Source organism: Anabas testudineus, chromosome 2, assembly GCF_900324465.2.
Source record: "Anabas testudineus chromosome 2, fAnaTes1.2, whole genome shotgun sequence".
Classification (NCBI taxonomy): domain Eukaryota; kingdom Metazoa; phylum Chordata; class Actinopteri; order Anabantiformes; family Anabantidae; genus Anabas; species Anabas testudineus.
This window is the reverse complement of record NC_046611.1, coordinates 11,720,030-11,743,830: the sequence shown is the minus strand read 5'-3', so window position 1 is coordinate 11,743,830 and position 23,801 is coordinate 11,720,030. Positions and strand designations below refer to the sequence as shown.

The following is a 23,801-nucleotide window of genomic DNA, read 5'->3' as shown; positions in this document are numbered from 1 at the left end:
TTGATTTTAAAAGTTATCATAATCATATTTTACTTTGGCATCTGTCAGACTGAAAGTATTCAAACAAAAAGCATACCTATTGACACGCCCAGGTTGTCCAGCCAGCCAATCTTGTGCTCTAGGTAAGGCTTCTCTACGTTGCCGATGGCATACCAGATGCAGGCCAACCAGTGTGCGATGAGAGCAAAGATGCACATGAGCAGCATGAGCACAGCAGCACCATATTCTGAATAGCGGTCGAGCTTGCGGGCAACTCGTACCAGCCTTAAGAGACGAGCCGTCTTGAGCAGACCAATCAGAGTGGTGGTCTAGAGTGAACGACAAACAGAGGAATATAAAAGATTCACTTCTTCACTTCAAAGGCTGAGTTACATTCCCCCACAGGTTTATATTTAAATGTGTTAATTTCTGCTGCGTTGCCCCTCAGGCTCTATGGGCCTCAGCTTTGGGACCTGCAGCCTATCACAGACCATCTGGTGTATAAGGAACCCCTCTGAGCCTCTTGCCTCAGTCTATTATTGCTCCATGGCATTTTTGTATATTGTTGTCAACCTCTCCAGAAAGTTAGTGACTATGTTGTGTATTTCAGTTAATACTGTAGCCAGGACAAGACCATCCTTTAGGCAGAGTCTCATCTCTGCAGAGGATCTGTTAAACTGGTCACCGCTCTAACAGAGGGTTATCTTGCATTTCACGATTACTGAAGCTTCTCGCCTCCTGGAATCACTCAAAGCTTTAAAAAAGTCTAGACACAGTTTGAAGCCCAATCGAAGCTAACAGGATGTGCCTGTAACAACAAAGAGTCTGAGTACTTTTCTAAATGAGAGATTTCAGTTCATTTTTAGTAAGTTAGGGAACATTTCTCAAAAAAAGTTATTTTCTACTTCTATTCGTCATCTTGAAACTGTGACCATTATGCTGCCTCCACAAGGCACTAAAATATGTAAAATATGCAATAATGTATGAATCAGACCATGACCGTCAAGACCATCATCGCACGCTAATAACCAACTTTTCCTTATGATCAAAGTGAGCAAATTGTTGTGTTGTCTTTCCATGACAAGAGTTGTAGATCAGGGTCATAACTGTTTAACTCAGAGCTGAAACAATAAAAAAACATAAAACATGTAGGTTAGGAAGGCTTCATCAACACATGTACAGTAAAAGAGCAGCCGACCAGGCAAAAGAACATCCCTCAGTGTCAAATTGTTCTTTAAGACGTGACTGTGCAAAGCAAGGAAGGTGGTATGGAACTGGCTAATAGTGGGCAGAGACTGGCATGGAAATATGTGCATGCATGTGTGTGCGAGCGAGAGAGAGAGAGAGAGAGAGAGAGAGAGAGAGAGAGAGAGAGAGAGAGAGAGAGAGAGAGAGAGAGAGAGAGAGAGAGAGAGAGAGAGAGAGAGAGAGAGAGAGAGAGAGAGAGAGAGAGAGAGAGAGAGAGAGAGAGAGAGGTGATTCATTGGTTGGCTGATGAGACACTTCGGAATAACTGCAAATGATGATGGTAAAATTAGCTCTAAAAAATATAAATATCAGCAGCTTGGAACCTTTGTCAAAGCCCTGAATCCAGTCAGTGGGACGAGAACCAGCATCTACGCAGCTTTACAGAATGCATATGTACACACACACACACACACACACACACACACCTCAGACACAAACTGTTGTATTCATACGTTACAATGTACACACAGCGCCTTCTGTTTTGTTTAATTCAAAGCACTTTAATCCTCACGGCTCCATTCTAGGTCTTAGTCGTCTGGTCTAGTCAAATAAATGTACACTGACTATTTGAGGGGAGTTGTGAAAAAAGGGTTGGTGGGTGGGTGGTGGGGTGTGGGGGTGTCAGCATACAGACTAAGTACCAATCTATTATTGTTGTGCAATCTGTAAACATAATAAGTGAGACTTGGAGAACACTAATAGGTCCTACCACTCCTTATCGCGCCTGACAATTATCCTAATATGCTTGGGGAAATCATTATCCGCAGCCTACTGTTGTAATTGTGCCTCCTTACATCTATACTTACTCATTTATACGTCTTGTACAGTAAATGTGACAAGATTATTTAAATCACTACAACCAATGGAGAGGGCTGGATTTTTATCTTTTTGAAGACAAAGGAAGTTTGTGTCTCCATCTTGATGAGGAAGAGTGCTGAAGCCATTTCTGATGGGTCCATTAAAAAGCCTCTGTCCTCCTAATCTCATCCTCAAATTACTGCCATCAGTCACTGCTGTGCATCTGGCCAGAACGCCCTTTTCACTGACACCTGAACGAACAGTGAATGAATCATATAGAAAAACAGATGAGCCCGAAGTTATCCAGTATGACCTGCACAGATGACATCGCTGTATGATGTGGCCCACACTGTGTACTGTTGATTAAAATCTGGGCTTACAGTAAATTGGAGGCGTTTGGAGCTGAGAAAGGAAGCTATCCCTCTGGCCATCTGCCACTGTAGCTTTTCAGGCTTGCCTGGCCACTTTAAAACATCAAGGGCTCAATTTTCCTGCAGGCGGAATGACAACCAACATTTATCCGAACACAGTTTTTATGCTTTTATTCTGTGTGAGGTGTCTTTAGTCTGTTTCTCTGTTGCAGGTGTTCTGACACTATAGCTACTACTACTAATAGTGTTATACAATAGTGTTAATAAAATCTAGAGACCCTCTCTTTAGACACTTTAGATAGTTGTGCCTTTAATACTTGTATCAAAATACATATTTTAATTACACTAAGAAAGATTTATTAAATCTGTGTAGTTGGTTAAATACTCACTCAGCTACAGAGATAATGTATGTTTTATCAATAGATGTTACATTGCAGCTGTGCGTAATTTTGCCTGACTTGCATAAACACAGCCTAGGCTGCGTCTCTTCTTCCATACAGAAAAACAAGTTTGCTTTGCTGCCAGGAAATCTGTAAAAACAGAGGTAGACCCAGAACAGACTCAAAAACAAATGCAACCACATTTTGACATTGTACCTGCAGGAAAACCGCAGTACGAAAGTATTGATTACTGCAGCTTTAACCATATTTCTAATCATTAAGCCCTTCTGCCCAAATTTCCCATGCTTAGCTTCCCTTTATATACTGTAGCTCCACAGGTGTCAGGTGTTAAGTCGACAGTGTTGTTTTGCTTATTCATTTAATCAGAAAAAGCACAAATAGTCTGGGCAGTGTTTTATTGTCTGAGTGAATAACAAGAATGTAAAATAATTCTGTCTATTCTGACTGTGTGCACAATTGCAGCAGGGCAAAAGTGAGATTGAGGGGGCTGCTTGTTGCAAGGAACCAGCCTCCTCTTCTTTGTTTAGCACAGTTGTTGGTGCAGGTTTGCAGCATTATCGGGTTGGAGCCATTTCTGTACTGTCCACTTTAAACAAAGGCAAAAACACTGCACAGTTTCTTTTGACAAACAGAAAAGAGTTACATATGGTCCAATTTGACTATAGAAAATATTTCATAAAAAACAAAATGTGCACGTAGTTTCATTTGCACTCAACGGGTTAAGCCTCCACTTCATAATCATCTTTGTCAAACAATTTTACTGATGACTCAAAGCCCGACTACGGAATCTACTCATTAAAAGTAAAATCACTGATGCTCTAAGACATTTTGGTTTAGCTCAGAGCTGTTTGCTGTACTCACTGTATAGATAGCTTTGCTCTAGCAAACACTTAAAATTAATATTTGAATTTTGGTTTAGACCAGCAATATGAATATGGACGTAACATGCAAAAAAAATTGCATCTTATAATAACAAGACATTGACATGATGAATTGATGGAAGAGCTCAAATGGGTTGTGTAAGTAAATTCAGCACCACAGCTTTTCATTTTATTTTCTAGTCTGCTGAAATCCTACAGTGAGATTCAAAAAATAAACCCTCAAGGGAGATTTCAACCTGCCACGTTTCTAATGAAATCAGCAAGAGAAAAAAAATCTTAACATATTGTTGGAGATTGTTTCCAGGCAACAAAGGTGCACGAGATTATGTCTATAAATAGTCCCCATCTCTGCACGGAGAGCTAAAATAACACACAAGATGAGAGCTAAAAGTGTTCATACGTGTGCTATTTTAAGTTTCTGATGGTGATTGGAGGAGCTAAAAATACAGCCTTTTGTCATTGTACTCATCCTGACGCTGCATGCTTTGGACACAAGCTGCAACAGGAACACACATTCTGTCAGCGCACCAGTCATCTAGCTGTATGATGGGGACATACAGCGAGCTGCAGTGCTGCTTTACTGTCTCCTCTGTTTCCTTCACCTGCCACTCACTGTCAGCCTCTGGCCATGGACTCCTCCACAGGAACACACACCTAATGGTAAATAATGACGCGGCAAACCACACTGGGGCGTCGCCCTCAACACTCGCATCAATCTCAGATGGTTTTAGCCTGTTTGGGTGGGAGTTTACGGCCCACATCCAGGGCTCTACACATTTTTGTAGATTGTGTATTGTTCTTCTGAACGTTTCAGTTCTGCCTAAAGTTAAGTTTAAAAACTGTCATTAGCTGTTGCAGGGACACAAACTGGGGTCAGGTGCATCTAGTTTGCTTTAATTACCAATGAGATATGTCTAGAAATTACAGAAGTGTGTTTGTTGCCACCTTGGAAAAAAAAAGTTTCTCAGTTTCTCATTATAACAAGAAACTTTTCTCGTTTTTTTGCTATATTTTACACATTATACCTGGACATTTTTCACATTATTGTGACATACAGTATTTTCTTTTTATTATAAGATACCAATTTATGCTGTTCTTAGGAGAAACTTTTCTCATTATAACAACATATCACTTTATCACTGCAGCCTAGACCTGTGATTGTGTTTGGTAAGAGGGATCTTGTCACATCAACATCTGCAGTTGTGTACACGAACACTGCACTGACCTGCACCAAGTCACAGCAGAATCTCTGAACGTTTGTTTTTTTACGTTTTCAGAAACAGAGCCTCCCTATACTACTGGATGTAACAATGCGAACAAATTTAGATGTTAAGGATGTCTCAAATGAGATAGTTGGAAGGAAGCCTCGCTCAGAAACTGTTAGACGCACATAGGTCTGAACTGCAGCCAGATTCTTCACTTTAAGATAAATGTGGCATGTTTCTACTAATAAACCTAAAAACTGAAAAAAAAAACTGCCATGAAAACTGGTGCACAAATTCATGTCTGCCACAACAAATGCAATACCCCTTCTGGTTCCATTGCAGTTCTCTGAAACAGTGCTGAATTTATCTTTTAGATTTATTTCTATTTCCAAAACATGATGTCTGGAGAAAGTCTGGATAATCGGCTGATTGAGATTCCAACCACCAGTCTCAAAATTACTGATATAATACAATATTATTAACCAATAAACTAAATACCTGATTAACCCCCCTCTCACCTCATCTGATCCTGAGCCAAAGATGAGCAGGTCGAATGGGATGGCAGCCACCATGTCTATGAGAAACCAGCCTTTAAAGTAGTGGATGGCAATCTTGCCTGGGTGGCTGACCACTTCCTCATTGGTGTTGACGTAAGTGGTCCTGAAGTTTATTAGGATGTCCACGATGAACATGATGTCCACTATTAAATCCACTACATTTAATGGTGAGCAGGAGTAGCCGCACTCCCGCCTCTTCTGCTCCTCTATGTCGTTAAGAAGGAAGGCAGCAGAATAGGGTGTGAAAATGGCCGTGTAGATGACCAACAGCAGGATCAGCCAGTCCCACACTGCTTTGAAGGGGCTGTAGTGAAGGATGGTCCACTTGTCCATGCGAGGTGTCTGGAGCTTGTACTCTGGCAACACGTCTGCACCCAGAGAAAGAACCTGAGGAGGTAGACTGCTGTTAGCTTTTACCAAAAACATTCACACATTTGAGAACAGGAATAGAGTCATGTTTCCTAACTTGCTTCACAGGGACTTTGAAATTGTGCATATCATTTTTACCCTTGGCTAAAATTTGTACCCTCTTCTATTTCCCCTCTTTTTCTGTGGTTCTCCGACAGTGCTACAATATGGGGGTGTGAGGTTTGACAGATGTGGGCATTTACAAGGCAGTAAAAGCCTTAGAAACAGTGTTGTCAGGACTACTTTGCTGCATCTTCTCTGACCATTCTCCACTGTGTGTATAAAATCCCAGGTTGGACAATGTTAACGAGTGATAAACTATAGAATTTATAGGATAATCTTAAATCTAGAGAAAATACAGTGCTTTGGTTAAATGTAAAAAATGGTTCAACACAAGTCAACACGTGTTAGCATGTCTGTACATTATGTAGTATGAGTAGGTCAAGTAAAGGTCATGTTTGTTCATGTGTGAGTAATGTGGCTGTAGGCTATGAACTTCTGACTGGACAGGCTGTATATACAGCACTATATATACATCTCAACATTAAATAAAGGTCTGCACGAGCACAGTACTTGATGCATACATTTCACACTCAAAAAAAACAAATAAACCATTTATATGTTAAGAGAAAGATTCAAAAATTCTCTAATCTGAAAATCTGAAATTTTAACTATGCATAAAATATGTTTTAATCTAACCAGGTACCAGCTGCTTTAATGCTTCAATTTCACACCCATGGGAAAATCTGCTGCTGCTGCAGAAATAAAGTCTTTTAAAATGAACACTGAAAAACTAAATGTCTGGCATAAGTCAGTATCAGAACAGATAATAAACGTGTTTCAGATTCAACAAATAAAATAAGAAATCTGTAGAAACTGTCTACAGCAGCCTGTGTAAAATTAGATTATTTTGCTTCTATCATCCGTTGCACTGAGCCTGAATGTCATTATCATTAGCTCTGTTATTACAGCTTCCATACGAAGCAGAACCAAATAGCTTTTAACATCAATATTACATCACTGTCATGTACCATTTCAGATAATTATAGGTGCAGGCAGAGGATACATCTATTCATCTAAGTGACACTTGAATAGGCAGGGATATTTCAAGCCCTTTTGTGGCTCTTTTACAGCTCATGAGCTGCACCTGCATCTGCAAAGAGCAGTGAAACAATACCTGTGTGCCCCTGAGCGTGGGAATGAAACAGAAAGGATGAACCTGAAATAACTATTTTGGCATCCATCACTCATTGCATGTTCCCTCGTCTCTGGCCTGGTCAGCTTCATCACCTCTGTGATTAAGAGGAGAGAACCGGGGGACAGTAGGATGGTGTACGGCACAGGAAAAAGGCTGACGTGTTAATAATTGAATTGGTTATTAGAAACTCCTGCCCTCTGTGTGATGGAGGGGGTCAAACGCTTTTACCCTCTGATATAGGATAACCTTTGAAATTGATCAGATGCATCAACCAGAGGACAAAGGGAATGTATTCTATTATTCATCAAGCTGCCACTTCATTAAAGCGAGTGTTTTAAATGCCTATTTCACTACAGTTACAAGTCGATGTGTAACTGTTGCAGGAATACTTGTGGTGTCAGTGTTTTGAAATCTAAATCTTGACCAAGTCTGTTTGATGTTTTTAAAATTAACAATCGATTACTGTTGAACCATCGGCGTGTTAAAGTCTGTACAACTGTTAACATGCAGTTTATGGTAACTGCTATACAGAGCTCATGGATACAGTATGCCTGAGCCTGCTGGGAAGCTGCTGGGGAGGAGCCACTTCATTGGCCAAATGACAATTCTGGATTAATGCGCTACAGCCAATCCGTCTCTAAATAAAAGATTGCATCTTAATTATTTAACCTACCTACTGTAGCTGTGTGCATTTGAACTCTCTCTTGTGGCAGAATGTAAGACTTGCTCTATGTTTGGCAAGGCTTTACACCATCTGCAAATGAGCAATAACTTTCTCTCCTGCTTCGGTTCCTTTTACACTGCTCTGTGGAAGACGGGATATTATTTATAAGACTAGAGTGTTGTTTTATGTTTCTGTGGTTAATCACGTGGCTTTCATCATTAAAAATGTTGCACGTACCGCTGCTTTAATTACACATTCAGCTTCAAATAAATTAGAGAAGTTTAATTTGAGACATTAATGAACAGCAGTGTGCGTCAGAGACTCACGTGTACAAGCTGCATGAGCTGCATGTTCAAACTGTAAGAAACAGCAAGTCTTTCTTAGCTGACCAGCGTCCTTGTTGAACCCTCCATCTGCCTGTGGAAGCTGTGAGGCAGCCATATCAGGACAGAGTGTCTGTCCTGGCGCCTCAACTGTGGTTGTTTTCAAGACTTCTGCTGTTGCTTTGTGTTCCTCACTGTCAGGTGTCTGGAGAACCATTTACAGACCTAAACTATCAGCTAACTAGGAAAAAACAACAAGCGCCCCATGCCTTATTTATCTGTTTGGTATCAATATCATATATCATTTTAATAAATAATTAACAGCAAGCGAAAAGCAATACAGAGTGACCGTGCGTGTTGAATGCTATATGCTCTGTCATGTTAAGAGCAATCTTGTGTGGGGAAAAAAGGGTGGGGGTAAACACATACTGGTGGAGTTACCCGTGCAGTTCTCGCACAGAAATAAACATTTGACAGGCACACCAGTTCTAATAATAAGCTAATATACAGAGCCCTCTTTGTGTACACACACACACGACTCAATGACAAAGTTGCACACCAACTGGTTTTCGGCCACATGCAACAAAAGTACATTAAAAGAACATTAACACAGCTCCACTCTCTAGTGCTTAATAACTTTGACTTTAATACTGGACAGAGAGGTCGGTAGGCTCAGGCTCTGCCTCTGGCTCCATTCTAAAGCCTTCAGCTGGAGTTGCCTTTGAGTGCAAACAGGGGTCAAGTTCTGTGTCCTCTATCCGTTACACCATTAGTGGGCAAAATGCAAAACTGAGACCTAATCAGTGGTTTGGGGCAGCTTTGACGCACCCCTGGGAATACATTAACTAGTCTGTGCTGCCTCTTAGCCCTGGCAGCAAAGGTGAGAATGACCTCTAACCTGCTCTGTAACTCTAGAAATATGGCCTGAGCTCAGGTACGATGTCTGGCAGCAGTAAGAGTATCCCTGATTATCTGCAGCAAGTGATGTGGTGTTTTACGTATCAGACCCCTTGAGTTTCAACTAATCATCCTAAAGCTCACAAAGGGCAGGGGAGAGAGAGCAGGTGGAGCAATCTGCCGTCTGCATCACCTGCCTGTGTGATTTGTGAGGATAGTAAACAACATCGTGATGAACTTTACTGCTGAATTTCAGTGTCTCTCTGCTCCAGTCTGTCTCAGATTCCCAACCAATGATTGCCAGAATGAATGATTAATAAACTATATGTGCTCAGTGCTTTTAGAAATTTTAATTGTTTAAAGACACCAATTATAATCATGACAACCAACTCATTAGCAAATGGCTGACTCATGTTTTTTATCCAACTGTGGAGTTTTTCATATTAATGTCGGACATTTTACCTGTGTGACCTTGTCTGTCACATTGTGTGTGCGGTCTTTGACTTTAGGAGCGATGATGGTTTTCTCAGAGGATGGGGGCGAGGGGCATTTCTTCTCATTGTTGGCCTCAGAGAAGTTGAGCGTGATGAGGGGAATCTTGTTGATGGTGCTGTACTTGTTGAGGTTGGAGTCTGAGGTGGAGCCGAGTAGGCTGGATTTGATCTGGCTGAGTGGTCCTGAAAGAGAAAATGAGCAGGAGGATATCGTCAATAAAGGCTGCTACATCTTGGACTATCGTTGGGCTGTTGTTGATCTAATAGCTGCTTGTGAATCATGGACACCAGAGAACAGTGTAGTGTTCTTTTGATTGTTGTATCATGAGTGGTGAGTATGGAGTGGCCTTTACTTACTCTAGTGAATTCAAACACAACAATGAGAATACAACACATAGTGAAATACAAACTCAACACCCTCTGATTGATACGTCTAGGATGAATAGGCCTTTCAAAGTTTCTCATTAAAAAATAATGAAGGACACTGTTGGTGAGAGAAAAGAATGTTTCAATGCACAATCAAATAATGAAACTTCACACAGTTAGTTGAACCACCTTGGACGTAATGAGCATGTTCCTGACTGAACTACATGTTACCTAATTACACTACACACAGCTCACAGCATCATCAAATCGGACAATCAACTCCCTGGCTTCAGGTGAAAGCATTCAACATCATGTGACAGCACTACACACACTGACATGTGGCCCGATGAGAGTGATAAAAAGTCAAAGAGAAAATTGCTGATTCAGCCGCGTGAGCCAGCAGAGGGGGGTTGCACGATGTTTTCCCTTTTTTTGACAAAGTACATTACGGTCTTACAGAGTCAAGGACAGTAAGACAGCTGAGGATGAGAGGTTGCATGCGCAGCTTCAATTCATGCCACAGTAAAGATACACCCATTGCAGTCATAAATAGAAACTAAAAAGAAAAAGCTGAAGCCATACCCCCAGCCATCCAGGAGCGAGACACTAGCAAACCAGGAGAGAGAAGAGACAGGGAGTAAAGGGGACAGTGGAATTATGGACGGGTGGATTGAAGGGTCAGTAGTTATGGGCATAAACAGCAATACTTCATATATCACATTATGTTTTTTATCAGGAGATGGAGCACTTTGGCTGCTGTGGGAAAAGATTTGATATTAATATTACTAATTGGTGGTATTACTAAACATTGTTTTGTTATAATCACAATTTTTAGAATTCATCCTTCGTATCAAATCCCAAAGACTTTTACAGAAACTGGAAATAATTTCAGTGTAGGGGAAGTCAAAATACAGTATCTACTGGGAATTGCATGCAGCATTAAGCACTGCTACAGTTCCACTGTTTAATAAGGGAAAGGACGAGAGTAAAGAATTGAAATGGAAACAAGTTTCTTTTCATTCACTTAGCAACAAAAGAACCAGAGGTTGCACAGAAGGAAACAGAGGTTATAGACAGTGGGAGGTATCATCTTGTGAAGCTTCATTGATTTTCTTCAATGAACAAAAGCAAGAGAAGAGATTTAATGTGCTGCTTCATGCAAGCGCGTGCAGAGGTCAGTGTAGCGTTGCTGTTTTGTTTTTTTTTGTTTGTTTTTTTTTTTCATTATTGAGCCTTCCCCTGGGCATCTGGTTAGGGATCAGCAGGTTATGCGCACTGGGACTGAGTCATTTAGTGTTCTGCCAGTGTTTTGAGGCTTCGGCACAAGAACTTATAAACACACTGTCATTCATCCACTAAGGCATTTGCATTCAACATAAACCTCAGGGATGTGGAATACTCATGCAGCAAGCAGGCTTTGTGCAGAACATGTATTATCCAATAGACGTGGTAGAAGAAGTACAAGTCAAGATGCAGCAGGCTGCTGTTTGTTACCTTTGATATGGCGACCATTGTCTGTGATGGAGAGGAAAGAAAAGGGGAATGGAGGTAAGAGAGGAGTTTCTGGCACTCTGCGATGACAAATGGGAGCCACCATTAAATCCCTACAACTGATCCCATGAACAATTCATTACGGCGAAGTAGATATATTACTGTGTCAGCAAATGGGAGCTATCTGAACGAGGATTGTAGATAAAGGGATGGGGCAGACTAATTGGCCTGGAGGAAACTGGGTCAGTCTGGGGCACCTCTTCCCTCACCCAAATGCGGACCAAAAAGTTGATGAGTGATTCAGACTCAAGAAAAGATCAATAGCACACAGTATAAACGATCTTACTTATTAAGAGCCTGTCACATTGTGCATTTCCTATTTTGGGACCACAGGGATTTAGGTTATTAATAAGGCCAAATTATAATGACTGTGAAGGGTAATTATATCTTTCATTAGTCCCTTAATACTATTATGGTATTGATCACACCTAACTCTTTTATTGGTCAACATTACTTAGAAAATCAAGCACAGGCCACCTGCAAGGTACAGTCAATAGCCAAGATGGTCATTGTTTCAAACTTTTCAACCCTACAACAGAGACAACTGCTGTATTATTTGTGCTTTACTCCAAAAACACCCAACAGCATACACTAAAGGCGGAGGAGCAGGAGATTCATACCTTCACTGGCGTGCCTGTCCCTGAACGCCATCTTGGAGTTGGACCCACAGCCTTCCATGTCATGAACCGAGGAGGCTCTGCGAATACTGCACACACTCTCTCTGGAGGCGGTTGGAGTGAGGCCCGGGATTGACGGAGCGGCAGTAAGTGTGTCCTCCTGGCTCTGCTGTTGGGTCTGGGCATCGGCCTGGTCTGGGTACATCCTATCCCAAGGGCCCTTAGGCGATGAGTGGTCCAAAGGCCCAGATACAGGGGTGGAGCAGTGGCTGTGACCGATGAGGGCACGGGTGTCATTGGCGTAGGATGGACTGCAGCTTTCACGGGTGGTGGGGAGTTGGTAGTCGCGTGTAGCCACCGAGCCGTCACTGTGACGCGGTGAGTCCACCATGACAGCGTCGGGGTCTTCCTGGGGCAGGGATTGCTTGCTGATGCCCAGGAGATGTAAGGCCGGGAAACGGAAGCGAAAAAATCTCCCTTTCCCTGAGGGAGGGCAATAAAGATGAGATCAAATAGGTGTCACATTCAATCTACTTTTGTCATGTTAATCCATACTCATACGTCTAGAACAACAGTTTATGGTGACCAATAACACAGAGTATGAAGTGCCTGAAGGCAACATAAATATGAAATCTGAGGCAATAGAAACTACAGTAAGTCACTCAATTATCAGGAGTTATTCCCCCGCAGTGAGACCAAAATCAGCATAAAAACAGAGAACATGATGGTTTTTTAATGAGTCAGTGGGAGCGACACAACCCCCACTGACCTTGAGCTGTGCTTTCGTGGTGTTTATAGCAGAACTTGCTCACACTCTTCAACATTCCTGGTGATATTTTGTACTCGTCTGCCAGCAGCACTGAGAAGCTTGCCAATGCAGATATCTTAAAAAGACCCTGGGAGATCAAAACAAATGCCCGTTCCGCCTCAGGCACGAGTTCAATCTTCAATTTCCTTCAATTATTCATGGAGGAGGACATTTGCTGAAATATTATAATGTCAGTAGTGCACTGAGGAGTCGCTCCTATAAAGGATCACGTGCAGGGTTTTAATGAGTGATTGATCCTGGGGAGATGGAGGAGAATGTAACAGAAAGAAGTATTTTATGGTGCTTCTGTCTTAGGTCCAGAGGGAGTTTTATGGAGGAAATGTTGTTTAGTGTAAATCTCATGCTGACGGGATTCCACAGAAGGAAATCCAACTGTGGTCTGCATGCTGTGAATCATATACACATCATCATACATATAAGAATGCTGACAGTCCTGGAAAATGTAAAAGTCTACAAACAGTAGGGAAGCTAAGGATGTATTCAGAGACACAGGCAGTTAAGAGGATGAATGTGTGAGAAAGGAGGCTGCCTGCAGGAGACATAAGCGAGGACACATACATTGTGGAAGTCTTTATTTAAGCTGAACAATCTGTTAGTAATTAGATGTTGAAGCTGGTTGGTCTGAGATTAATCACTGCTGTTTTATACTGGGACAAATGACAGAAACAGCTGAGGTTTAGATGTAATCTGGCTTCTGTCTCACCATTAAGTTAACTTTGTCAAATGATTTGATCTGTGTTAACAGCATTAGAGGGGTACCATGTTGAACCACAGAGGAGCAAGTACAGTAGCTACACACAGTCATACTTACGTATATAATCTTCACATTACTAAAATTCTTCATAAGTTCATGTTGCCCCACATGTGTTAGACAGATGTTAACACATCTATAAACTGTGCTCATATATTTCATATGTACTGTAATGTTCTGTTTTTTAAGGAGTCGGCATGCCACTTTGTCTTAGCATCTAAACCACAAAGCCCAGTGTATACTGTATGTCAGAAAAACTGCATGATACATAACAACTGTTTAGTAGGCTGTCTCAAATACAGTCCACCACCCCCCAAGGACATTTATTCTCTATCCAAATATTGCAATATTACAGCACTGGCATTTTTAACAATTCGTGCAGCTCTACAGCATTTTAAATTGCTGACTCAAACACCAGCCTCAATTATTCAAACGACACCTTAGCAATACAGTGAATGGTAGCCCACAGTTCCATTTCTATTTACTGAGCATAGAGAATAAACATATGCAATAATTACTGTAATTAACTAACAATTCAGTAGAAAATTCATGGTGTGGGCTAAAAACACCATATGTAGCTATCTTTAATTGGGATTAAGAAAGGGCTGAACCTTGCATGCAGTCCTTTGAGTTGTTACTGGTTTATATGTGCGTATTGTGAGTGTGTTCTGTCTCACTCGCCTCACCCTCTCCAGCCCTCTTATTCCTTCCCTGCAAAAACTCACCAGTGGTTATACACAACCAATGGACGCACAGTGCCCCTTGTTGCTATGATACCAGATAGTAATATTTGCATTGAATATTAATTGGGCCCTCAGATCCCCATGCTGGGGAGTGAAATGTCTTTCTGTTATGTGAGCATGATTCAGATGTCAGGGGAGAAGTAGAAAGAACAATAGTCCTTCATCCTGTGGTAGAAGTGTAACAAAAAATGCTTTGTGTCATTTTGTTTCTGTCTTGTGTTCCTGATTTAATTGGTGATTTTGGTAATGCAGTTTTTTTTAATACCTTTGAGAGTTTTTACCTGGATTCCCACATCTCCTATTACTCGCCAGTTCTAGAAAATAACATAATTCTGCTGTGTCCCCACTTTGTCCTGCACTCATTTGTATAAAGTGAACAAAACATCATTGCAATGAAACCAAGGTAAAAGTAGTTGGAATTGTTTTATTATGGCAGTTTCAGGTCGATTATAACAATAAACATGGGGAGGAAGAGGAGAGTGTGGGGTGCATCTTGTCAAGGTTCAAACTAAGATGTGGACTGTCAGGACGTTTGGGACCTTTCCCAGTGAACTGTTTTGTCTCAACTTGCCAGAGGTGCTCACACCCAAACCTATTAGGCACACAAAATGTATGGTCATGCTTTATGATTTTCAGTTTCTTTGCATTCTGCAGCAGCGGGCAACATGATGCCTCACTTCTGCCACGAACTCTGTCAGTAAACAGACTTTTGCGCCGCTTCCTTATTCTACAGAGTAGAATGTGCTGCTCGTCTCATTCTTTCGTCCCTGTTGGGTTCATCCTCTGACATTTACCACAGAATCTCCAGATGAACATCACATCACAGGGTAAGGATATCATCATATGCAGCAGCCACTATACAAAATACCAAGGAGTATATCTAAGACTTGCTGAGGAAGAGACATTCCCATATGCTGCTTGAGTGGTTTGTATATGCAAGAAAGATGTGCGCTTGTGGCTGTGCATTCTTCGACCATAAGACAGCCCTAAACATTGATCCCCTACCACATACCGCAGAGGAGCATTAAGGGAAAATTCTCAGCTCGTTGAAAGATGACTTCTGCAAACCATACTCAAATGATGGGTGTAAGGTGTGTACTATGTTGCTGTGTTGAAGTTCAAAATGATGCAGGGGTTCTCATCTATTAACAGATACACACTCAATATTTCTCAAGACCTACCAGGCCAATGAACAAGCTCTGACAAGTAAGCCACCCCCTCCTGTTCGGTGCATCAAAATGCACCTCTCTGTTATCTAGGACTCTGATACAGTGGATGGATAAGCATCAAACACCTCCTACAATTTCTGTCCTATCCACTAGTGCTCATTTATGCTAGCTTGGACCTTCATTTTGTGCACACAGGGAAACAGTAAGTTGTCAGCTCATTCTACCTGAACGGTACCAAAAGCCTTGTCCTTAAATGTCTTAACATTTGGGACAGATAAGTCTGAGATCGATTTTTACTGGTTGTACATGATGTGATTTTAAAACTTATATTGAAAATGGGTCTCTGCATCAACAACCTCCTTTTGGAAATTTGGTAAATCCTTAATAATGTATTAGCTAAGTTTGAATTTGAGAGTTAATCTAGAAATAAAGAAACTGGCCTTCGTTTTAGAAAATATACATGATAATATATGATAATTTTTAGCAGAAGATCTTTGTTTCTTGGTTAATACATTTTGCAGTTAAGCCACAGTGAACAGAATCTCTCTGCAGCCTGTCTCATTCTTCACCTGTCTATAAAGCAACAGTCAGTTATGGCTGTTATTCCAAAAGTTTACATATGACACCAATTTTGGGGGGCTCATAAATAATGGAAAATAGGTGACAAGCAGTTGCATGCCATGACTGCTGCTATGACTGATGCTATGACTAACGAAGCAGATAATTCACCAGCAGGTGGTTCTGAGTGTTGCATTGGCATTTGGAAGAAGGGGAAGGAATTTAACTTAATTAATTAAACTTGAAAGACCACTACACACAAAACCTTGGACAATGAGAGAGAATATTAGTACAATGTGTAGAAGAAGGCAAAGACTAACAGGAATATCTAGCATGAATGTTTAATTTAGAAGTGAAAAATTAACTTTCCCTCCTTAATTTTCAAAATTTAAAATGTCAAAAATGTCCCAAACCTGTCAGAACCACTGACCACACCAGGAGGTGGAAGGGGAAATAACAACTAAGAGTGAAAAAAGGTATGATCCACTTTAAGGAGTATATTATAATTATATATTTTTAGTGATATTCTATATTTTTTATTATTTTTTATTTTCTATGCACACATGCACGTGTGTAATTTATAAAGCTCTTCAATTGAAAACGAGCAAATCCTAGCTGGTTTCAGAACAGATGGATCATTGCTGAGCAACAAAAGCAATCAATAAGCATCAGATAATGCATGGCTGTTCAATTCCCAGGGGGACTCAAGATAATGCAACACATGAAACATTTTAGCTCTTTCTAAAAGCAGCTGCTCCTGTTAAATTTACATTTGTTGCAGAGTTCATTCATAATTTGTGACCTCCGTCCATCTGCAAGCAAAAGCTAAAGTGTCCATCTACAGAGTTAGCCAATGGATGGCTGTGATGACATGAGATGAAAGGTGTCTAGAAAAACAGACCCTCTCCAGTAATCCCTACAACAGTAGAAGCTGTGTGTGGGCAAAGAGAAAGAGATGGTGTCCAACACTGAGCCTCAACCTGGACTTTTTAGACATATCTGGACCTCACCTACAGATCTGCAGGGAGGTTCACTTAGATACTCAGAGTAGGCCTCTTCCATGAGGATAGACACTGTACTTAGGCTGTGCAATTAGCTTCCTAGTTACAGTAGTGAAAGGGGAGAGTTTTATTAGTGACATGTACACACCTGCACAAACTCACATACAAAATGTAAAGCTTAAGTGGTTTCATGGGAGTCGAACTGACAACAGTCAGTTAAAAACCCCCACACACACATCCCAACTGCACACAGAGGCAAGAGCTTGTTAGAGGCCTCATCCTATTACCATCATCCAGAGGTAACTTCTGGTCTTCTGTCCAGCTGCTTTATAGCACAGACAGAAAATGGAGAAGCGAGAGGAAGCATCAAGAGCATGTTCAAGAGCACCGCTGGGGATTGGCATTATGCAATGGTATGCCGACAGCTCTGGGAAGCAGAGGGCTGCCCAGCACTGCCCCAGTAGTTCATCATGCCATACTGGCAGACTATAAACTATAATTGGGCCAGACTTTTGAGATGATGGCAGTCTAAAAACATCAGTGTCTGCTAAATACTGGTGTCAACATTCCAAAAGACACATCCTGCAGCTGAACTCATGATGATTACTGCTGCAAGGAGAAGCTGTGAGACCGCTACAAGTCACATTTGGCTCTTGTAAAGTTCTGCAGACACACTGAGGATTGGTTGATGGCACAAAGTGATATGGGAAAACATTACAAACGTCAAGGCTGGCCACCACATTAAATCCAATCTTATCCTGTGACGTCCTTCAACTGGATGAGGACATGCAAGAACAGAAATGCTCTAACACTGCTTTAAATGTAGTTTTAAATTTTCCGTCATGTTAGCTGCAAGACATTTTATACTCTCAAGACCTTTTGTGTCTTCTACTCACGTTGGTCAGCTTTGGAAGGTGAAGTGTGGTTGAGTCTCTCCAGTGAGTCGCTGCTGCCTTCTTCCAGGATGTAATCAAAGTTGAGAATGAACATCATGACCACGCCCTCCTCGTTCTTCACAGGGATGATATGGGTGGCGCAGAGGAAGTTAGAACCTAACAACAGGAAATGTATTAGAGTACGAAATGGTAACAAACTTTATCACTCTCTCTTGGTTTATGTTCAACTGCAATCAGTCGTGACATCTTCTATTTATGGTTCCCATCAAACTTAAAAGTCAAGCCTGACTCATATTAATTCAAAACTTAATTATGTTCTGTGCAGAACAAACTGCTAAAACCTGATCACAGATGTAACACAGAAGTTACACAAGGCACTTTGACCCCAGGGCATTCCATTAACACTTTGAAGTTCAAACATCTTTTTCTAAATAAAGCTGTGTGTGCTTGAAGGTCTGGTAGAGAAATGAAGGCGCAAAGGTCAAAAGTTCCACTGGGAGCCAAGCCTCTGGAGCTGAATGATTTCATATATCCAAACATGCCCTGAATCGCTACTGCTACCACTTCAGCTGCTGCATAGTCAGAACATCCTTCCACCTCATCTTAAAATAGATGTATTACTACAATTAACTCCATACTGTATCACCCTGTTTAAAGGTTTCCCATCATTCTTACAATTTCTTTCCCAAATGTTCTCAGCCTCACAGTGGAGAAATTAATTGCTCCCACTTCTTAAGCTCCAATTATTGGAGGTGCTGGTGGCTCTGCAGAGGGAGGTAAATTTAATGAAATCCTGCTGACAGCTTATTCCTTGACTAAATGTTCCTAATTTATCAAAACAGCAAGCGAGAGGTTAACAGAAAGGTGCACTTTCTATTCCAAATGCCTTGTCATAGCTACAAACAAAATATTACGACACAGAAAAACAGAATAAGATTAAGAAAAAGATTACTGTGGTTTGATGCACACATTTAGGATTAAACTGTTCCAGCACTGGCTAAATAGAATATAAAGAATTTGTGAGCAGGATTAATAATGTCAGAAACTGAGTGTGTAATAGGTTTTAATGAACATGGACATATGAAAGAAGCTCTCACTCACATTAGGCCTCACGTCTGGCTGTTACCAGTAGGCTGTTTATAGCCACAGCAGGAGGTACCCAGTCTACAATGTTTTTTTTTTTTTTTATTGGGGGGAACAACCGATACACACATAGGTAAACACACAAACCTGCTGAATTTGGGTCTTTGGTCTTGTATTGCAACTGCTTTCCTAGACTAAGGGTTTGATTTATGTTTTGGGAAGCCCTGATTCTGCTGGGCTAAGCAGTATGCCGCCCCTAATAGTACATCAGTGTCACCATGAGTGGATGGAGCCATTAATATCGGTCAGAGCCAGGGGGAACACGCAGGGGGTCACACCTCCTCTGCTTCTTGTGACAATATGCAAAAGAAGTCCATACTCAAGTGAAGGGGTCTCCCTGCTTCTATTGTTACAGGAGCCTTGGATATCAGTGAAGGGCAGCATTTACAAAGAAGAGAAATAAGCCTTTAATTTATGTAAAGTAAATTCACATTGACCTCGTATACGTACTCTGATACAATGCTTTTTTATATGTCCGATTTTTGTCTTTCACTGAAAAAGCTATGTAACAAAAATAGTCCCTGACATTCCTCTTAGTGTTAAAGCCATCATCTGCCGACAATGTCTTAGTTATAAAATCCAATAATGTCTGTTTTAACACCTAAAACACAAGGAGCAGCAACAATAATAGTCCTATTATGGTATCATCCTGCTATTCGAATTTTTAAAATTAAAATGGCCATTATCATGTCTGTCTCTATGGAAACAACTGGGCACTTCAGAGAAAAGCCAACTGCTGGTGCCAAGTTGGATATTACAAACATTTATCTCCAGTACAAAGCAACTTCAGGAGGTTTCTCAAATGAATTGGGATCATCTTAATTCTGCAGAATACATATCAGTTCATGGAGAACTCTGACAAGGAAAGAGGAATCTTTCATTGGAAATAGTTAGATTTCAAGCCAGTTAAGTTTAAACACTTTACACACTATTATCATATCATCAATACAAGTTAGTGAGCCTGTTCAAGAAGCAGCCATGTAGTCCAAGCCAAGTCTATCTTCACCATGCTTCACAGATGAGCTTGCATGGATCAGGAGTAGATCCTTTCTTCTACTGCACTTTAAAAAATAAATAAATCGATCTTTGTTCCAGAACTTTTGTGGCTCATTTCCAACCTTTTTTCTGTTCTTATGGCTGATGAGGGGTTTGCATCGTTGTACAGCCTCTGTACTCATGCAGTCTTATCTGAAAGGCAAATTGGAATAACTTAATCCCCGCCTGCCATTATCTGTTTTTTACTACAGTTTGTGTCCAAAATGTGCACATACATTCACACACACACACACACACACACACACACACACACACACACACACACACACAGCTTAATGTAACCTTTACATGACTTGGGAGGAACCATAACCACAGGTTTGTAAAGGTTTGTGTGTGTGTGCATGGGGACAGGCATGTGTGGACTAAAAATAAGCAGCTTTGAATCCAAAGTCATTTATAATTCATAGGAAGTATTAAGTTCTAGAAACGATAATGGCTGGACTTGTTTAGGCAGTGTAAGAATGAGAGGAGGCTTGATGTGTGATGTGCATATGTGTTTGCATGCAACATAGGTACATAGTACAGTTTGTGGGTTTTTGTTTAAAAGCACCTGTTCTGTGTATTTACCTCCACTCTGACTTACATGTGGTCTATTTGAGTTTTAAAGCTGCACGCAAATCTAAAGCTGACAGCATCTACTTGTACTGTATGTAGAGTGTGCTCATTTCATTGTTCCATTATCAAGACATACATAAGTGTGTGTGGAGGCTAAACAGAATGAAACCATTTCCAAGTAACAGCAATCTGTTAATATGATTTATTTTCCATTCTCCTCTTCCCCCTCCATTTCCCATTATCACTCACTTTGTTTTACTCCCAATCAGCTTGTCACTCTGTTTTCCTTTCTCTCTCCATCTACTCATCTATCACAATTCCTCCTTCACCATTATTAAATGCACCCCATTTGCTTATGTGTTTTTTTTTCTCCCCATTTCTCTCACTATCCATGGCTCTCACATCTGTGTTCTCTCTCTCTCTCTCTCTCTCTCTCTCTCTCTCTCTGTGTGTGTGTGTGTGTGTGTGTCTCCTTTCCTGAGAAATTAGATCTTTGTCCAGGTTCTCTGCAGGAAGTCCACCTAATGTGTTATAAGTGGACGGATCAAACACATCCCCAGTGCGCACTGCTGCTGCCAATGCAAATTCCTGCTTTCCTGCTCTTGTGGAGAGTCAAACACACATATACACTATATACATAAACACAGTGAAATAACATTTTAATTTCTCAGTTGCACTCAGTAATGCACATACAAACACGAATGAGGCTCACAGATTCAGTCCAGCAGTCTAAAGCAAACACACACAGACTCACAAACACAGTCACTCACACAGCCTGCCGGCAGCATTAATTAGCACGATGTTCTCTGTCCAACTAAATCTAATAAGCAGGCGATGGAGCTGGTTTACATGGTGCAGTGTAATGAGAACACACCTTTGAAAGGCACTAAAACAACTTTAGTCAGAGCATCTCTGACCTGAATATTTAGAGGGAGATGCAAAGCAAAACACAGTTAAGTATCTTAATGTCATACATCAGGTGCCATCTTGTCCTTTTCAGAAAAACATTTAGTTAAAACAGCTCATCTGTCTTTAAAAAAAAAAAAGAAGACAGACATGACTCAGCATCCTCCTTCAGGGACTCAAATCTACAGTCATGGCTGGATGGACTAAAACAGAAACAATCTGTTCTTTTCCTGTCTCTAATCCTCCAAGGACAGTGGATGGAGGAAAGTGCTGACTTGCAGTTTGTAAGAGACAAAGAATCTCAAACTCTGGAAAGGTGAAAACGAGATGATAAACATGGAACTGACAATCATCCGCATAAATGTCACAAAATCATATATATATATATATATATATATATATATATATATATATATATATTTTAGAGAGAGAGAAAGACTGATGAGACAGATAAGCCTAGTGAGCTGCTAGTGCATTGTTGCACTAGACCTGATGTGTCAAAGTCAGGCCACCAGCCCTAAGCTTGAGGGGAAACATGGATCTTATCAATTTAAACATTTTCCACTCCGTTTCATTTCCTCGCTGATGCTGCAGCCTACCTGGATTAATAGGGCTACCTGGTAATCTGCTGCTACACAGATGGCTCGGCAGGATGACAGCACAGTGTGCTACAGAATATGCCAAGTCACAGTGTGCTGAGGGTTCTTTAATGTTTCCTAACCAAAGCGGCATTGTTTGGTGGCGTCTCGCTTAAACACAGCTCTACTTGTGTACTGTGGGGACACAGTCTGAACTCTGATAAACCAAAATTTAACAAAGGCTGGTCTGCACACACAGTGTCATCTCCACGCCAGTTCGTTTTGCACTGGATATCTTTCCAATACCCTAGTTGGATGACCGGTCCAACCAGAGACATTAAACCTGTGCAAACAGATGGATAAATGTGTAAAGGTAGAGATTCTGCAGACGCAATGAACAAGAAATATGTGTAAGGTTTCTTTTGTCTTGTTTGTCCTTGAGGTTTGGACCGACAGCAGCACCACAGTTGGGGATGAGGACAAAGTTCAGGTGAGGACAGTCTTATGTTGCACTGATACACGGCTCACCAACTGTTCCCACAGAGAGGTGCCTTCACACACACACACACACACACACACACACACACACACACACACACACACACACACACACACACACACACACACACACACACACACACACACACACACACACACACACACACACCCAACACAACACACAAATATGAAATTACTTCCCTGTTCACCTCAGTTCACTCCAAGTCCCCATTCTTTTCTTAGAGTTGTATTAATTACACCGCATCAATGTTGTCAGTTCAGCCTCATTTTAAGCTTGAGGGCTCACAGCTCCTCTGTGGTAAAGGTAATGCTCTCCACTCACATTTTCTTCTCACATTAATTTCATCTTACTGAATTAATTTTTGAACAGTGATAGGTTTGCTATAGTTGTTGCATATTTTTTATAGAGACTAAAAATTATGTAGCTTCATTTGATGGTTGAAGCCTTTCAAAATAATATTATAGGTTTGTATCTCTGCAGTTCTGTGTAGAGACCTACTTTCTAGTTCATTACAACCTTTTTTCCAACAAGCAAACATCACTTATGGAACAAATAGTAATTGTTCAGTGTGCTTAAAGGTGGTTCTAGTTTCAAGAGACTGGAAATTTCATTAGATTCTATTTCCATTATCAATAATTAAGACAATGCAGCTCAATGTTCACTGTGGTATCTTAAGTGCTGCACACATTGATCAGTTAGTGCGGTTGAAATGCACCTGGTCAAGTCCTTCCTCCCTCTCTTCTCTCAGTCTCTCACGCACAGAGCTGTTCAACATCTGCTGACTGGTTAAGTCTGACAGTGATTGTGGGATAGTGGCATATGGGAATCTTCTCATTTCGAGAAACTCTTGCCAAGAGCAGTCAAAATGATTTTAAATTGCAGCCTGTGCTTTCTGCCCCGGCCTAATAGACACGGTGTGTGTGTTATTTGTGTACAGTACACAGTTAGGTGTGTGTAATGCGAGTGACACTGATGTGAGCTGAGCCTTCAGCATCAGGGAGCTGTTGGTTGTTACCACACTGCTTGAGGGGTAACAGTGACGTTTCCTGCCTTCTTCCTACTCTCTAAACCTCAGCAAGTGTCTTCTGGGAGACTCTTCAGCTTGACAAGGCTAATTGTCGTCAAATCAACTTATCCG

The 23,801-nt window shown here is 41.0% G+C and overlaps 1 protein-coding gene across 4 annotated transcripts in view; it reads right to left on the bottom strand.

Moving 5' to 3' along the window:
* kcnh7 (potassium channel, voltage gated eag related subfamily H, member 7) overlaps positions 1–23,801 on the bottom strand; it is a 90,172-nt gene that overhangs the window by 16,716 nt on the left and 49,655 nt on the right. For 3 of the 4 annotated variants that reach the window (XM_026364355.1, XM_026364352.1, XM_026364353.1), the window contains 7 exons: positions 17,906–18,061; positions 11,962–12,441; positions 11,285–11,305; positions 10,373–10,396; positions 9,393–9,607; positions 5,402–5,827; positions 77–308 (listed from right to left, as the gene is read on the bottom strand). In XM_026364355.1, coding sequence (XP_026220140.1) covers positions 77–308; positions 5,402–5,827; positions 9,393–9,607; positions 10,373–10,396; positions 11,285–11,305; positions 11,962–12,441; positions 17,906–18,061 — 1,554 coding nt within the window. The remainder of the gene's footprint in view (positions 1–76; positions 309–5,401; positions 5,828–9,392; positions 9,608–10,372; positions 10,397–11,284; positions 11,306–11,961; positions 12,442–17,905; positions 18,062–23,801) is intronic. The other variant, XM_026364354.1, reaches the window with a different exon arrangement.